This window comes from Canis lupus, chromosome 26, assembly GCF_048164855.1.
Source record: "Canis lupus baileyi chromosome 26, mCanLup2.hap1, whole genome shotgun sequence".
Lineage (NCBI taxonomy): Eukaryota > Metazoa > Chordata > Mammalia > Carnivora > Canidae > Canis > Canis lupus.
Genome location: NC_132863.1, coordinates 39,789,482 through 39,804,086, shown reverse-complemented (window position 1 = coordinate 39,804,086; position 14,605 = coordinate 39,789,482). Strand labels below are relative to the sequence as shown.

Genomic DNA, 14,605 nt, shown 5'->3' with positions numbered 1-14,605 from the left:
CAGGATATAAGCATGATAAGGGTAGAGACGCTGTCCTATTGATGGCTGCATCTCCAAGATCTGTAGCAGTGTCAGGTACCTGGAGGTGCTCAGCAAATATCTGGAATGAACGATGATCCCTAGCTTTGCACCAGTCCTCTAATGGAGCAGAGATGGCTCCACCTGAAGGATGCACATTCACTGTTCTTCCTAGCACGTGGAGAAGGATTTGAGTCACTTCCACGTGAGGTCAAGTTGTGGTTTTCTGGGAATCCTAGGAACTTTCCCACCTAATCTTCTGATCCAGAGATTCTCAACACTGCATACACTTTAGATTCATCTGAGGTCATTAAAAACAAAACAAAACAAAACAAAACAAAACAAAACAAAACAAAAAACAACAAAAAAACCCTTGAATGTTCTGGTTCCCTGGGGGTTGGATTGAAGCCTAGGCACAGGCATTTAAAAAGTGTTCCAGGTGATTCTGACATGTTGTTAGGGTTGAAGACCTCTGTTCTCATCTCCTTTACTGCCTCTGGGAGTCTTTCTTCTGACTTCAGCTAACTTGGTCCAAGACCCCTGGACGTGTTTTATGGGGTGGTGGTGGTGGTACTGGGTTCTTACACAGTGTTCCTCAAATGTACCTGTTCACAGCATTCAACTTGGGCACTTAAAAAAAAAAAATCACATCACTGAGCCTCTGCTCCAGACTTAAGGAATCAGAACCTCCAGGGAGAGGCCTGGGGGTCTGTGTATTTAACAAGTGTCCAGGTGGACTTGTTACCAGCCAACTTCTCCAACACACTGAACCCCTTCTGGCTTTAGCTTCCCTGTGGTTCCCCCACTGCCAGAACTCTTTTCCCCCAGATCAGTTAGGTTCATCCATCTGTCACCACCCTCCCGGAGAGGCGGTGACTGACCACCGCAGAGAATAAAGCCTCCCCAGCCAGTCCTTGCCCAGACCCCTGGTGGTTCCCTCCCGACACTGTTCCAAGATGACCTTTCTTCTCTTGTTCATCACCTCCACGCCTGCCCCTAGCCCCAACCTGAGCTTCCCGGGAGGGGCATCGGTGTCAGGTTCATGCTGGGGCCCTGGCGCCAGGCACGAGCTAGGTTGGCCAAGCTTGGTTGGCCGGAAGGGTCCAGATGTAAGGTAGGGGCTCGTGCTCTAGAGTACCTAGGATTCTTCCCCCCCCAGCCTCCCACCCCCAGGTCCTGGGAAACTGGGGAAACTGCTTTCAGGGGGTATACAGGTGACCCAACTGCAGGTGAAAAAAAGATCATGCCACAGCTGTGGGCACGCAGAGACACCCGGAGACACAGCGTGCAGGGGAAGGGAGTGGGTGCCCCCCCTTGCTCACCTCCCCGTAGAGAAGAGAAGAGGGAAAGGAAGGGGATCAGCTGATGACGAAGGGCAAATACTACCCCCGCCCCCGTCTGGGTCCCAGGCCCGCAGGCCCGCAGCCTCCCCCGCGGCCCCGGAGCGCCCGGCGGAGGGGACCCGGGGCGCGTGCTCCCGGGGGGGGGGGGCGGCCTCCTTCCTCCCGGGCGCCTCCCCCCCCGCCCCCGCCCTCCCCGCGCCCCGGTCGCGGCCCCGCCCCGCCCCGCCGGCCCGGCCGGCCCGGCCCCGCCTCCCCGCGACGGGCTGCAGCAGGTGCCTCCGGAGCAGGAAGCCCGCCGCCGCCGCCGCCGCCGCCGCTCAGCTCCGGGCGCGTCCAGGACCCGCTGCGCCCGCGCCGCCCCCGCGAGGACAGGCCCCGCCGCCCCCGCCGCCCCCGCCCGGGCCCAGCAGGCCGCGCCCGCGCCCGCGCTCGCCCCCGGCCCCGGCCCCGCCGCCCTCCCGCCGCCCCGCGAGCATGGACGCCCCGGAGCGGCAGCCGGACCCCGACGGCGGGGGCGCCCCAGGTCACGAGCCCGGGGGCAGCCCCCAAGACGAGTTCGACTTCTCCATCCTCTTCGACTATGAGTATTTGAACCCCATCGAAGGTCGGTGGAGGCTCCTCCCGGCCGGGCCCCCCCGCTGCCGCCCCCGGAGCCGGGGCGGGGGCTTGGGCCTGCCGAGTGGGCCCCGGGCGCCTCCTTGCTCCCGAGGTCTCACTTCCCGGGGTGGGGGGCTGGTGAGGGCGGGAGGGGCGCGTCTCCGCAGGTGAGAGGGAGGGCATGAGGCGTCTGGGACTGCTGCCACCCTTAGGGGGCGGTAAGCCCTCTCTTGCCCAGTAGGGCGTCAGCCCCAGTTACTGGTGACTTCTCCCCGAGGGTCACTGGGAGCAGAGCAAAAGGTGGCCCCGGCCTCAGCTGGGGCCTCAGCTGGCTCTGCCCGGCCGCAGGGTGCTCCGAGGGGGAAAGGAAGGGCTAGATTTGCCTCTGGAGGGAGGAGGTGAGGAGGCCAAAGCTGGTGGTAGGGAGGGAACGGAGGGGCCCAAAGGTTACCACGGAGCCCAAGTGTCAGGGCCCGTGGCACTGAGCCTCCTCTCTCCAGACAGCACCGCCTGTGAGCTGGGTTTGTCGCACACGCGGTGGCGAAACTCGTGAAGAGGTTGTTTGTCTGTGTCTGATGCCAGAGCGTGGTTTGACCTCGCTGTTAGGAAGCCAGCCCATTTCTTCCCTGGGTTCTGCTGCTGCCTTTGTGAATCACCCCAAATAGATCAGTCTGAGCTTTGTTATGTGACCCCCTACCTCATGGTCGTAGTGGAATGTGGGGTTTTGGGGGGGAGAGGGGGAGGCTGGCCTGTGGATTCAGGAAGAAGCAGCCCATCTCTGCCCCAACGACCTGTCAGTGTCTGCCTTCAGGTGCCCTGGGTGGCTGGGGACTTCCCCAGGCCGGGCCATCACTTCACGTGGTTAACAGGAGCATTTGTCAGAAGGAGGAGGAGGAGGTCGCATGCCCAACTTCACTGTATTTTTCTGGTTAGCAGGTTGTCTTGGAAAAAACAACAACAACAAAAAAAACCCCGACCAGGCTTCCTGATTTTGACAGCCCAGCCCAGCCAATGCTTGTTGAAGCCTCAGGGGCAGGCCTGTTGGTAACTTCCAGATGCACTCGGGCTTGGCCGCATCCGGAACGCAGGAAGGGGTTGTGCCGGCTGGTTTGTGTAGGAGGCCTTTACACAGATATTTGGGGGTTTGGTACTTCCCAGAGATGCTGTGTATGGCAGGTGAATGAGAAGTTTTAACTTTCCTTCCCTGGCCATCTTCACAGGCCGGTTAGGTGAGGGGCTTGCTTTGGCTTGGTTGCCAAGTGAAGATGGGAATTAGTAAATTATTCTGTATTTTGGCTGGAGATGGAAATGATTAGCCAGCCTAAGAGACCAGTCTTCTCAAGTTGCAATCTGGAGGCCATCCTTCGCTTTGAAAAGATACAATTAAGAATCTGCAAACGATCCCTTTAAGGATCCTTTACCATCCGTGGTCTTTGTTTGTTAAGATTAAAGTCATGTTTTACAGAGAACTAATACTGACACCCCTCCCAGATTCACAATCAGCTAACTTTTTTCTTTTCTTTCTTTCTTTTTTTTTTTTTTTTTGCACAGGGGAGCTTTCCGGGGAAATACTTTCCAAGCCAAATCTGATGGGAGGTGCTTTTTATAGTTTTTCTTGGCAAGTGGTGCTTGGTGGCCGCCAGATGGGTGTCTAAATGGCCACAGTGAAAGCCCCGGAATCATTTAAAAAAAAAAAACAAAACCTTATTTTTTTGGAACAGTTTTAGGTTCACAGAAAAGTTGTAAAGACAGCATAGGGAGTTGCCATATACTGAGCACCCAGGTCCCTATTTTATTAACATTACATTATATTAGTATGGGTATACTTACTATCATTCAGGAACCAGTATTGATGCATTATTATGAACTAGAGTCCATGCCGTCTTTGTATTTTATGAGCTTGCCAGTTTTGAGGAGCACTGGCTAGGTATACTGTAGAATGGGCCTCGGTTAGGGTCTTTCTGACATTTCCCTCATGGAAAGACTGGGGCTATAGGTTCTGGGGATGAAGAGCGTGCAGCTGAAGTGACAATGCCCATCACATCTTATCAAGGGTACCTATTATCAACTTGATCAATGTTGATATGGACCTTGATCCACTTGGCCAAGGAAGTGCTTGTCAGATTCCTCCCTTCCAAACTGGGCTCTTTGGAAAGAAGTTCCTATGTGCAGGCCCTCCGTCCCCCTTATGGGGTGGGGGAGTTTGTTGTGGAATCTATAAATGATGAGTCCTTGCTGGGAAGTAAGCAGCACAGAAACATTGTGGCTGAGGATGAGAAGGGGTGTTGTGAGCCTGGGGAGGTTAAACGAGCTCTTCCAGATGTGGTCTGGCCCTGCCTTACCCAGATGTTAGTGGGGTCACCTCTGCTTCTGCATGGTGGAGCTCCCCAAGGACTGGCACTAGTCTTTGGGTTGCTATTGGGCTCTGTCCCAGGTGACAGTGTTTTGGTGGTGCATGTGAGGGCTGCCCTTAACTCTGTGCGTGAGCTTGGCAAAAGTCAAGGAAGGAAAGGGCCCCCTAATGGGTCGGACAATTGTCAGAACTTGGTGATGGTCCTTAGAAATTTGGGGGAAGTTGGATGCTCATTTTATGGAAGTATAGCGTTGTAGCAGATGCTTCTTAAGTCATGCCATAACCCTCCAACCCTAGCAGGTGGGCACTATGGTCACCTCATTTTACAGAGGAGCCAGTGAGGCATGGAATGGTGAAGAAAGTTTCCCAGGAAAGTGGAGCCGGTTAAATGGCAGAGTTGAAACCTGAACCTGGCTGTCTTGCTCCAGAGCCTACATTCTTAACTACTGTGTGAGGGTTCACTATTCCCTTATCTGAGGAGAGAGATGTAAAGCAGTGTGTAAGGGGCCTGGCAGCCATGGCAAGACTGGAGTTTAAAACATTTACCAGCAGAGTGATCTTGGATGAGTCATTTAACCTCTCTGGACCTTGGTTTGCTTAGCTGTCAAATGGCTGAAATAATAGTACGTATCTTACACGGTTGTTGTTGAATGGCTTGACCTATTTATTTATCTAAGATTTATTTATTTATTTGAGAGAGAGACAGAGAGAGAGAGAGAGAGAGAGAGAGAAAGGGGTGGGTGGAGGGAGAGCGAACATTTTAAGCAGGCTCCATGCCCAGTGCAGAGCCCAACACAGGCCTCGATCTCACCACCCTGAGATGATCTGATCCAAAATCAAGAGTCGCTCGACCGACTGAGCCACCCAGCACCTCTTATCTATTTAAATCAATACAGAGTGTGATTTGTTGCCAGCATTTTATTAAACCCTTGGCTTTGTTAATAGCCAGTTAATATGAGCCATTATTCATTTACTCATCCAGCTAACTATTGAGAATCTATTGTATTAGATCCTGGGGATACAATAGGGAATGAGACCCAGCCCCTGCCCTCACTGAGCTAAAGCCTTTAATGGTGCTTCTGTGGTTTCCTCTTGTCCAATGGTGTTGACTAATAATACCTCCAGCAGCCTGCTGTGTAATAGTGGACATAGTAGGCACCCTTGCCTTGTTTCTGACCCTGGCAGGAATACCTCCTGTGTCTGCTTTAGGATTGAAGTGGATGTATTTTATTATGTCAAGGAAGTACCTACTCATGACTGTTTTCTTGAGAGCTTTGATGAGAGTTGTATTATGTCATAGACTCCTTAGGATCTATGGAAAAATGATTTTACTCTTCTTAGATCTCTTTATATGCTGATTTATACTAATGGACTTCCGAATATTGAGAAACTCCTGGTTTAAACCCCACTTGGTCGCTTAAGGTGGTGGGGCTGGTGTCTGATAATATTTAAGATTCCTGTCAGCAGTATTCACGAGTGGTATTTGTGATGTCCTTTTTGGTATGCTATTAAGTTTGGATTTCTTTCCTTTTCTGTGCTCAGGAACAATGTATGTATTGTTGGGACTATCCCATTCCTAAAGCTGTGGTAGAATTTCCCTGTGAAGCCATCCAGACCTGGTGCCTTTTTATGGGGTGGTTCTCTGATTGTTTTCTCTATTGTGTCTATGGGAATTGGCCTGCTTGCACTTTGTGTCTACTAGAGTCAATCTTGGTAAGCCATATCTTTCTAAGAAATCATCTATTTTATTTACCTCGGTTTTCAAATTTATTTGCTTAGAGGCATGAAAAGTAGACTCTTACTATACGTAGCTGTCTCCCTCAGTTGAAAAAAGTAACAGAAAGAACGGGGATGGAGCTGGAAGTCCCGACCAGTGCTACTGCTCATCGTGGAGAGGAGAGAGGTGTGTCAGTTGTCAGTGGAAAAGTTAGAACTTTAATTCCTTTGTGGGTGCTTGTGAATTCAATGAAATGGATTATTACTTCTCCCAATGTATAAAACACTGGGTGAGATGGATGGATACTGGGAATTCTGGTCACCTCCAGAAGTGCCACATCTCCTCTGGACTGTCAGGACTGACCCATTGGGAGTGATCATTTCTGGTAGACCTCAATGGGTCTGGTGTATCCCTCCCTTCAGTTCCTGGTAAGCTAATGCAAATGGCACCAGCATTGACCTTTCAGACTCCTGGTCATTTGCTTGTAGAGTCAATTCTGGTGGTCCTTAAGCTTTTTGGGTCACAGCCACTGAAAGCCACAGACCCCATATGCACACACAGTATAGGAGCATGTGTGCACTGCACATGTGCATAACTCTCGCACGCCCCATCTCCCCAACACATCCCCTTCTGCCCTCTGTGTGCCTTTTATACCATTTTCAGGTAGAGTCACAGACCCTGCTGGAGCCCATCCCCTCTTGTCACCTGCACTTCCACTTAGGAACACCTGCTCTCAACCCATTCACGGGGGACAATTAAAACCTCATTCTTTCAGCAAACATACACCGAATGCTGGTTTTGTGCCAGGCCCTGTGGGGGTGTAGAGACAATTAGATGTGGTCCTACCCTTGCCTGGCCCCCGGGCCACTGTGGGACACAGCCTGGTAAACAAAGAGGGACAAGTGAGGTGCTGGGATATGGTATCATGGGGTTTTTTTTTGGTGCTTGCTAAAAATAGAGTTCTACCCTAAGCCAGCAGGTTCGCTAAACACATGTGACATTCAGAGACGTTGCCGTCTGTGTCGAGTTAAGGACAGGTCTTATTAAGCCTGGTTTGTACAAATAGCGTCTCCAGGTGCAGCTGGAAAGGTGAAATGAGGGCTAGGGTTGAGCGGTGGCCTTGTCAGGGAGGCAAAGGAAATGGGGAGAAAGTTGCCCTAATCATTCTTTACTACTGAACAGATGTCATCCACGCTTCCAGATTAAAGGCCCTCTGTTCTGGAGATGATTGGAAGCGAGGTTCTTAAAACCTTAGGGCAGTGTTATTTGGGTTGGTTCCAGAGGTGTCCTAATCCTGTAAGGTTGGTGGGGGGCGGGGGGGGGTAGCTGAATATATATGAAAAATGCAGTATTGTGGCCAGCGGTCCTCAGTCCTGGCTGCACATTAGAATCTTTTGGCTGCACTTGGGCCAAGTGAAGTCAGACTCTTTGGGGGTCCGTTACCTTCGCTGAGTCGTGCAGCGGCAAATGGCAGGGCAGGCCTTGAGCCCAGGTAGTTGGGGTCCTGAGTCCCTGCTGTCAGCACTGCAACTCAGCCAGTGTCACAAACTCCAGCTTTGAGGGGTCCCATGTCCTGGAGCCTGGGCTGTGTTCACCCCTCATATTTGATATTTCTAGAATCATCAACTTTATGTTTGCTGCTGTCCTAAGGGGGTTATGCTCCTACAGCAAAAATAAAAATGATAAAGGACAGGAAATCAGTGGGACTTGAGCTGTTTTTCTATTTCTTTCTGCATCCCAGTGGATGGTTATACATTCCTCCGGCGCACATGATCCCCCAGCTCCAGTGGCTCAGCGGGTCAGAGCACCAGGTCTGAAATCAGAAAACCCTGGCTTGAAATTCTGGTTTAGATGCCTCCTACCTGCTTGACCTTGGCCAAGCAAAAGTCAGCATTAGCAAGCACACAATAAGTAATCGCCAAATGAATGGATGAAAAGTTGCATAATAATTCCTTATTAGCCGTATGCCTAAGGGCACAGGATTTTGCTTCTTTGGGCTTGTGTTTTCTCACCTGTGCAGCAGGGTTGAGCTCACCTGCTGGAGTGGAGGTGAGGCTACCTGGAGGCAGTGTGCTCGAAGCCGTGTGTGGTAGGCCTGTGCAGAGATTGGGTGGCCGTGGTGATGGGCTCCGGGATAGCCTCCAGCTCTCCTGACTTCCTGAGAGCATTGGCTCCTTGGAAGAGTGAGCCTTTACCTTGGATGAATTCTGAGCTTTAAAAGAAGACAGGCCAGGAATAAAGCAGATTCTGGTTCTTAGAGAGGAGCCCCTGGCTCCCTGGCTTGAGTGGGTGCTGTCTACCTTAATGCACTTACTGTGTAGACCCCGAAACCTCATCTGGCTCCTTGAACAGGCTCCAGAACAGGGTCCAGAACAGGGCTGGCTGCAAAAACTTTCTCCAATGTCCAGACTCCGGGGCGTGGAGGTTCCCCTGTGGCTGCCTCTCCTGGGGAGGCAGGGCTTCCCCAGGTAGCCTGCTCTGGCCCCATGGGACCTTTGAGCCAGGGCCAGGAAGGAGCAGCCCTGGAAAGTGCAGTGTGATGGATGCCTTGTGGCTTCCCCCCACGAAGGGACTTCCTCCTTCTTTCCTCCCCAGCACAGGAAGTAGCCACACACTCCGCAGAGCTCCAGCCAAACTTGGCTTCCCTCGGCTGGTGTGAGGTTTGTTTTTTCTGCTGATTGTTCAAACTGAGCTCAGGGAAGAAGGCAACGCTCTACCCTGGGGCTCTTCCTGGGATGGGTCAGGGGCTGTCTGCTTCCTTGCCTGGAGCAGCGCCCGATATGGGCTTCCCCAAAGCAAGAACAACTGCCTTTCACTTTTTCCTGAATTTTTATTACGAACTTTTCCCGAAAAATGGAAACATAGAGAAATGATAAAATTAACATTCACGTTCCCATCACCCAGCTTCAGTTACCAGCATGAGGCCAATCTTTCATCCCTCCCCCGACTTGTTCTCTAACACTCCCACCCACAGTCATTTTGAATCAAATTCCGGATGACCTACTATTTTGTTAATAAACTAGAGTAGCCCGGAGCTCTCAAAGATAAGGACTGGAGAAAAATCAAATGCTTATTATCAAACCTAAAGCAGAACAATAATTACTTAATTTCACATGTCTAGTTGCCAGTTTCCTGTTTGTCACACAGGTATCTTTTTACAGTTAATTTGTTGGACTCAAGATCCAGAGAAGATCTTCACGTTGTATTTGGTTGATGTGACCACTGTGTCTCTTTGATTCTGCAGAAGTCCCCATCCATCTGTTTTCTTGCTACTTCTTTGCCGAAGACACAAGGCCACTTTTCCGGCTCCATTCTCCACGTACTGGATTTGGCCAGGGGCGTTCCTGGGGTGTCTTCGAACATGTTCCTCTGTCCTTTGCATTTCTTATAAACTAGCATTGAGATGGAAAGCCCCATGCCTCGGATTTTTAATGCCTCCCCCTCCCCCTCTTGGTGTGGGGGAGGGGATATATAGCCAAAGGCCCACTAAGGTACAAGCAGAGCCAGAAGATGGCTTTTCCTGAGTTGGCATCTGGGACCCTCCCCACCTCCTCATCTGAGTTTCGGGCAAAGCACATTTTCTCCACGGGGCCTGTTTGAGTTAAGATGCATTTCTAAAAGCCAGGCCTTCCCCTGTGAATTTTAATTGAGCCATGCCTGGGTGAGCTTTGTGAAGGGAAGAAAGTCGCCTGCAAAGCTCAGGATTTATAAAGGCCCTTATCAAAACAAACCTGCTTGGGCACGCCTGCACTAGGGGGGAGACGTTAAATGAGGAGGGGAAGACCTTGGTCTGCTGTGCCTGTAACAGTGACTCCGCAGACTACACACAGAAAGGGGCTGTTTACCTGTGTGACCCTCAGAGGCTGGGCTGCCGGTCTGAGATCCGCAGCGGGTGACATCACCTCTGAAAGGAGGAATGCCATGAAGGGCCGGGGCTGGCAGGGCCAGTGATGAGGTGTGCCCGCCCCTGGGAGCGTGGCACCGAAAAGAAAACTGCTGGGGGAAAGTGTAAATAAAGAACCTGTCAGTCAATCAGGGTATTAATTTTAAATCTCTGTCCCTAGCCAAGAGTCCAGGGGCCCCACTGTTTTCAAGGCATAAGTTTCCACTTGGATTTCAGGTTGGCTACGAGAAAGGTGGCCATCAGCGTGTCGGCAGTGCCAGGGGTTGTGAGACCCCATGGGTGCAGCCCCGAGGTGCCGGCGGGAAGGTGAGGGGTCTCTGCTGAGCTGGGGGGAAAGTGCGCGTCCACCCGTGGCCCCTCATGCAGGCCTTCGGCGGAGAGGTGGGTGAGCCCGCGGTGTCTGAGGGAGGGTTATCTGAAGTCTATTTCTGGTTAGTTCTGACCAGATCTTTCCTTCTCCTTTCGGTGAGGAAGCTGTCTGAACTGTGTTCTTTGTCACGCACCCCTTGACGAGCGTGGAGGGACGGGTCACTACGTCCAGTTCCGTCTCAAATGGCTGTCTTTGAAGAGAGAGGTCGTACAGCCTGGCGACCTTGGATACATAAATTATGGTGTCATCATATGGCGGGGGATGCTACGTGGTGATAAGAAAGAAATTGTGGCTGCACATAACGTGGGTGAATCTCAGAACCTTGAGTGAAAGACGAATCCTGTCCACCCCATAGGATTTTATTTATGTGACGTTCAAGGGCAGGGAAACCGAGTCTCTGGTGGGAGAAGTCAGGCCTGGTGAGGGTTACTGGCTGGGGGGCCTCCCCCAGGGAAGCCTGGGGCAGAAGGGAAATGTTCTGTATCTTGGACGGTGGGTAACCAGATACGTACAGGTGTAAAAGGCATGAGAGACGTACGTTTCACATTTGTGCGTTTTATGGCACTTAAATGATGAGGTCTCAGTTCGAACCCCGGCTCTGCCCCTCATTGTTTTGTGACTTTGGGAGGATCTTTGCACCCTTATGCCTCAGTTTCTCTATGTGTAACACAAGGGACTTGAGAGCACCTGCCTTCCGGGGGGTTGTGAGCTGCAGGGAGAGAAGTAGTACGCGTGAAAGCTTGGGACACGGTGGCTATGAAAGCAGGCCGGGGCCCTTGGGACGCCTAAACCAGCAAGAGGTGGCTCTTTCCACCCCGATTTGAGGATGGAGATGAGGCCTCCAGTCTGCCAATGCCTGGGCCGTCCTGCCTCCATCCAAAAGCTGACCTTGAGGCCTGCGGGTCGCCGATTCCATGCGCTTCTCTGCTGCTCTCCGAAAGGAGGACGTGTCCACCTCTGGGCGCGTGTGGGTTTGCACACAGACATGCCAGCAGCCGGTCTGTGAGGCTGATTGTTTGCAAATCATCCCGGGTCTTGTGTCCCAGGCGCCTGGCCTCGTGGCAGGCCGCCTGGGGAGCGGGACCGAGCCTTCCTTTCTGTCCCGTCTGGCGAAGGCAGACAGCTGTCTTCGCTGGGACAAGGTCAGCAAAGAGCACGGCGTTCAAGGTGGCTTTTTCCAATGGTTCCACAAGGACGAGACGGGACGGTAAACTGCTTTTCTTCCCTTTCTGGCACTTCTGGACCTGAGTTATCTGGATGGAATTTCTCACCTTTCGTGCCCTGCGTCTGTCTATGTCATCTCCTTGGGACGAGTGTGACGACCTGATTCTCCGTCATGATTCACACACATGGGTCATGGATGAGGAATCCAGCTGCTGTTCTGTGTGTGCGCGGCGGGGGCCTGGGGGGGCCTCCGGTGGGGGGTCCCCGGGCTGGCCTTGGGGAAGGTTTGCCGAGCGCTGGACTTACTGCCCCAGGGCCACGTGTCGCTTTTCAGAGACGGGCTTGGCTGGAGGTGATGCCGGCCACCGGCCACAATGCCTCCGCCTTCCTGCTCCGTGGGTGACTCCTCGCAGCCCCCCGCACACAGGAGGTTAGGGGAGTAGCCGGGTGGTGGGAGGCAGGGCTCGTTACCTCCCCCTTCTCTCCCTTCTCTCCCTTCTCCCCTTCCTCCCCTTCCCTCCGGCTCCGCTCCCTGGTGCCAGGTTGTGGCATCCCGAGCGCTGCCCCGGCAACAGACTGTGATGACTCAAGCCCAGGGCCTGTGACTCGCACCACCTTGGGGCGTGGGCTCATCACGCAGTGGGTCCCTCCGCGCAGACAGGGACGGCGGCCCGCAGCCCCCTGGCCGTGACCTGGCTCCCTTCCTCCGAGCCATCCAGGCCTGAAAGCCCCGCTTCTTCCTGTGTCCGCCCCGCCCCCGGACGGCAGACCCCGTGGTGGTTCCCTCGCCGGGTTTCTATTTGGGTCATTCTATTCTGCTTCCTGAAAGTTCCACCCGCCCGGAGTTCTAGGCGGAGAAGATGTCCTCTTGCTGTTCCTTTTTTTCTTTTTTCTTTTTTTTTCTTCTTTCAAAAGCGATCTGTTGGCTGGCGGGTTGGCACTGCACGCCCGCCTCGGGCTTGGCCGTGTGTCCCCGAGGGTGAGCAACAGGCCCGCCAGAGGCTCCAGGAGGAGAGGTGCTGGCAGGGACCAACGTGTGGCCTGAGTGTGATGTTAAAATAAATCGTTGACTCAATCCTGGGGCAAATGTGAATATTTCAGAAGAAAGGAATCCGTGTCGTTGGTTGTCAGTTGCCTCCTGAAGGAACCCCCAGAGCAGCTCCAATTCTTGGGGTACCTCCTGGTCCCAGTGTCGGGGTTAAGGTGTCGTCAGCCCAAATGTAGCCCCTTTCATGAACAGCAGGCTAGAGTAATGGATAGGAGGTGGGGGAGCCAGACTGCCACTTAGAAGCAGTGTGACCTTGGGAAAATTCGTCACCCTCTCTGAGCCATATTTTCCCCATTGGTAAAATGAGGAAACCGTATCACCAGCCTCATAGGGTTCTTGTGGGACAAACATTAAATGTGTACCCAGGGGTTCTTGGTCTACAGTGGTACAGACATGTTAGCTGTCATCATTTTTGTTAAGGCGAGTAGCTTACTGAGTCACTAACACCTTAGTAAGATTTAGTTGATCAGCTCCCAGATGGCCCAGGGGAAAGAGTAAAAGCATAAAATGGAAGGGTATTGGAAGCCTTCTTTGCCTATTCCACATATTTTTTGAAGGCTAGCAGAAAAAGATTTCTCAAAGTGCTGACGAATCCATCTTATTTTTATAAAACACTCTTCCCTTTTTCTTTTAAGTAGATGCTATGCTGAATATGGGGCTTGAACTCAGGACCCCGGGATCAGGAGTCACATGCTCCCCTGATGGAGCCAGCCAGGCCTCTTGCCCTTCTTCTTTCTTTTAATGCTATTGGAGGCATTAGGGGCCAGTGTGTGTCCTGCTGGCAAGTTGTTATAAAATATAGCAGTGTGAGCTGAGAAAGGGGAGAATTTTCATTTCAAAAGTCACTTTCCATAATAATACCATCACACCAAGAGATCCCATTTATTGGGTGCTCAGTCCGCATGTTTCAGGCTTCATGTGGGTTAGGTGAACTCTCAGGTTGGTACCATCATTGACCTCATCACCGTGAGGACTTGGGGGGTGCCCCGGTCACACGGGCGAGGTACGAGGTGGTGCAGCTGGGGTCCCCTCACTCTGTGCTAGGTGAGACCCGGATCTCTGTGCAGGTACCCCGCTGATGTGGGGCCAGAGCGGTTCCCCCAGAAATCTTGTCCCACAGTCCCCTACAGTGGCCTGAGACACCTGCACCCCCCCAGGCACGGCCCCGGATGCTGGGGTGAGCCTCTGGGAAGCTGAGGAAGGGGAGAGTGCTGGGAATCAGGCCTTCCAGTGTCTGCTCCAGACACTGCTCCATGCTTCACCTGCTGGGGCCGACAGGGAGCAGATGTCTCCTCTCTGAAGCTTTTTGGGTTCAGAGCCTGACTTGAGTGAATGCTTCCAGCAGCCTTTTGGGCCTCTCGGTATGTGGCAGGCCATGCATACCAGGGTTGTATAGCACAGAGCAGGGATTCTCGCCTGGGCTGGGGGGTGGGCTCTTCTGCTTGGCAGGAGAAATTCGGCAATACTTGGAGACAGTTTGGGTTGTTACAACTGGGAGAAGGGTGGGGGTTTTACTGGCATCTAGTAGGTAGAGGCCAGGGGTGATACTCAACCCCCCCCCCCCCCCCCCCCCCCCGCACAAAAGAATTAGCCTAGGCCCCAATTGCTGCTGGTTCTGAGGTTGAAAATCCCTGGCCTGGTGCTTGATGGTGCTCTCAGGTCTGTCTGGGTTCGGGCGGTGGGACCTTGGGCAGGTTAATTCACCTCCTTGTGTCTCAGTTTCCTTATCTGTGACGGGGGATGCACAGGGCTTACCTCATAGGTGGTTATGGGGATAGAATAGTTCACATGTAACGTGCTTCCCACAGTCCCTGGCATGTAGGTTCTCAATAAATGTTAGCTGCTTTCATGTTGCTAACATGTTTCAGTCAATTTCATTATTGACTTATGATCCCTGTCTGCCCCTAAGACCTTAATTGATAGACTTATTACATGATTCCGTAGGTTCTGGGAACACAAAAGAAGAGCTTCTTTTTTTTTTTGTTTTTAAGATTTTATTTATTTATTCAAGAGAGACAGAGAGAGGCAGAGACATAGGCAGAAGGAGAAGCAGGCTCCATGCAGGGAGCCCGACGTGGGACTCGATCCCTG

General features: G+C 52.5%; 1 protein-coding gene across 4 annotated transcripts in view; it reads left to right on the top strand.

Annotated features, from left to right (window-relative positions):
* The first annotated feature begins 1,816 nt into the window (after nucleotides 1-1,816).
* Nucleotides 1,817-14,605, top strand: part of NFATC2 (nuclear factor of activated T cells 2) — a 144,729-nt gene continuing 131,940 nt past the window's right edge. For all 4 annotated transcript variants that reach the window (XM_072801447.1, XM_072801444.1, XM_072801446.1 and 1 more), the window contains exon 1: nucleotides 1,817-1,965. In XM_072801447.1, coding sequence (XP_072657548.1) covers nucleotides 1,836-1,965 — 130 coding nt within the window. In that variant the 5' untranslated portion in view covers nucleotides 1,817-1,835. The remainder of the gene's footprint in view (nucleotides 1,966-14,605) is intronic.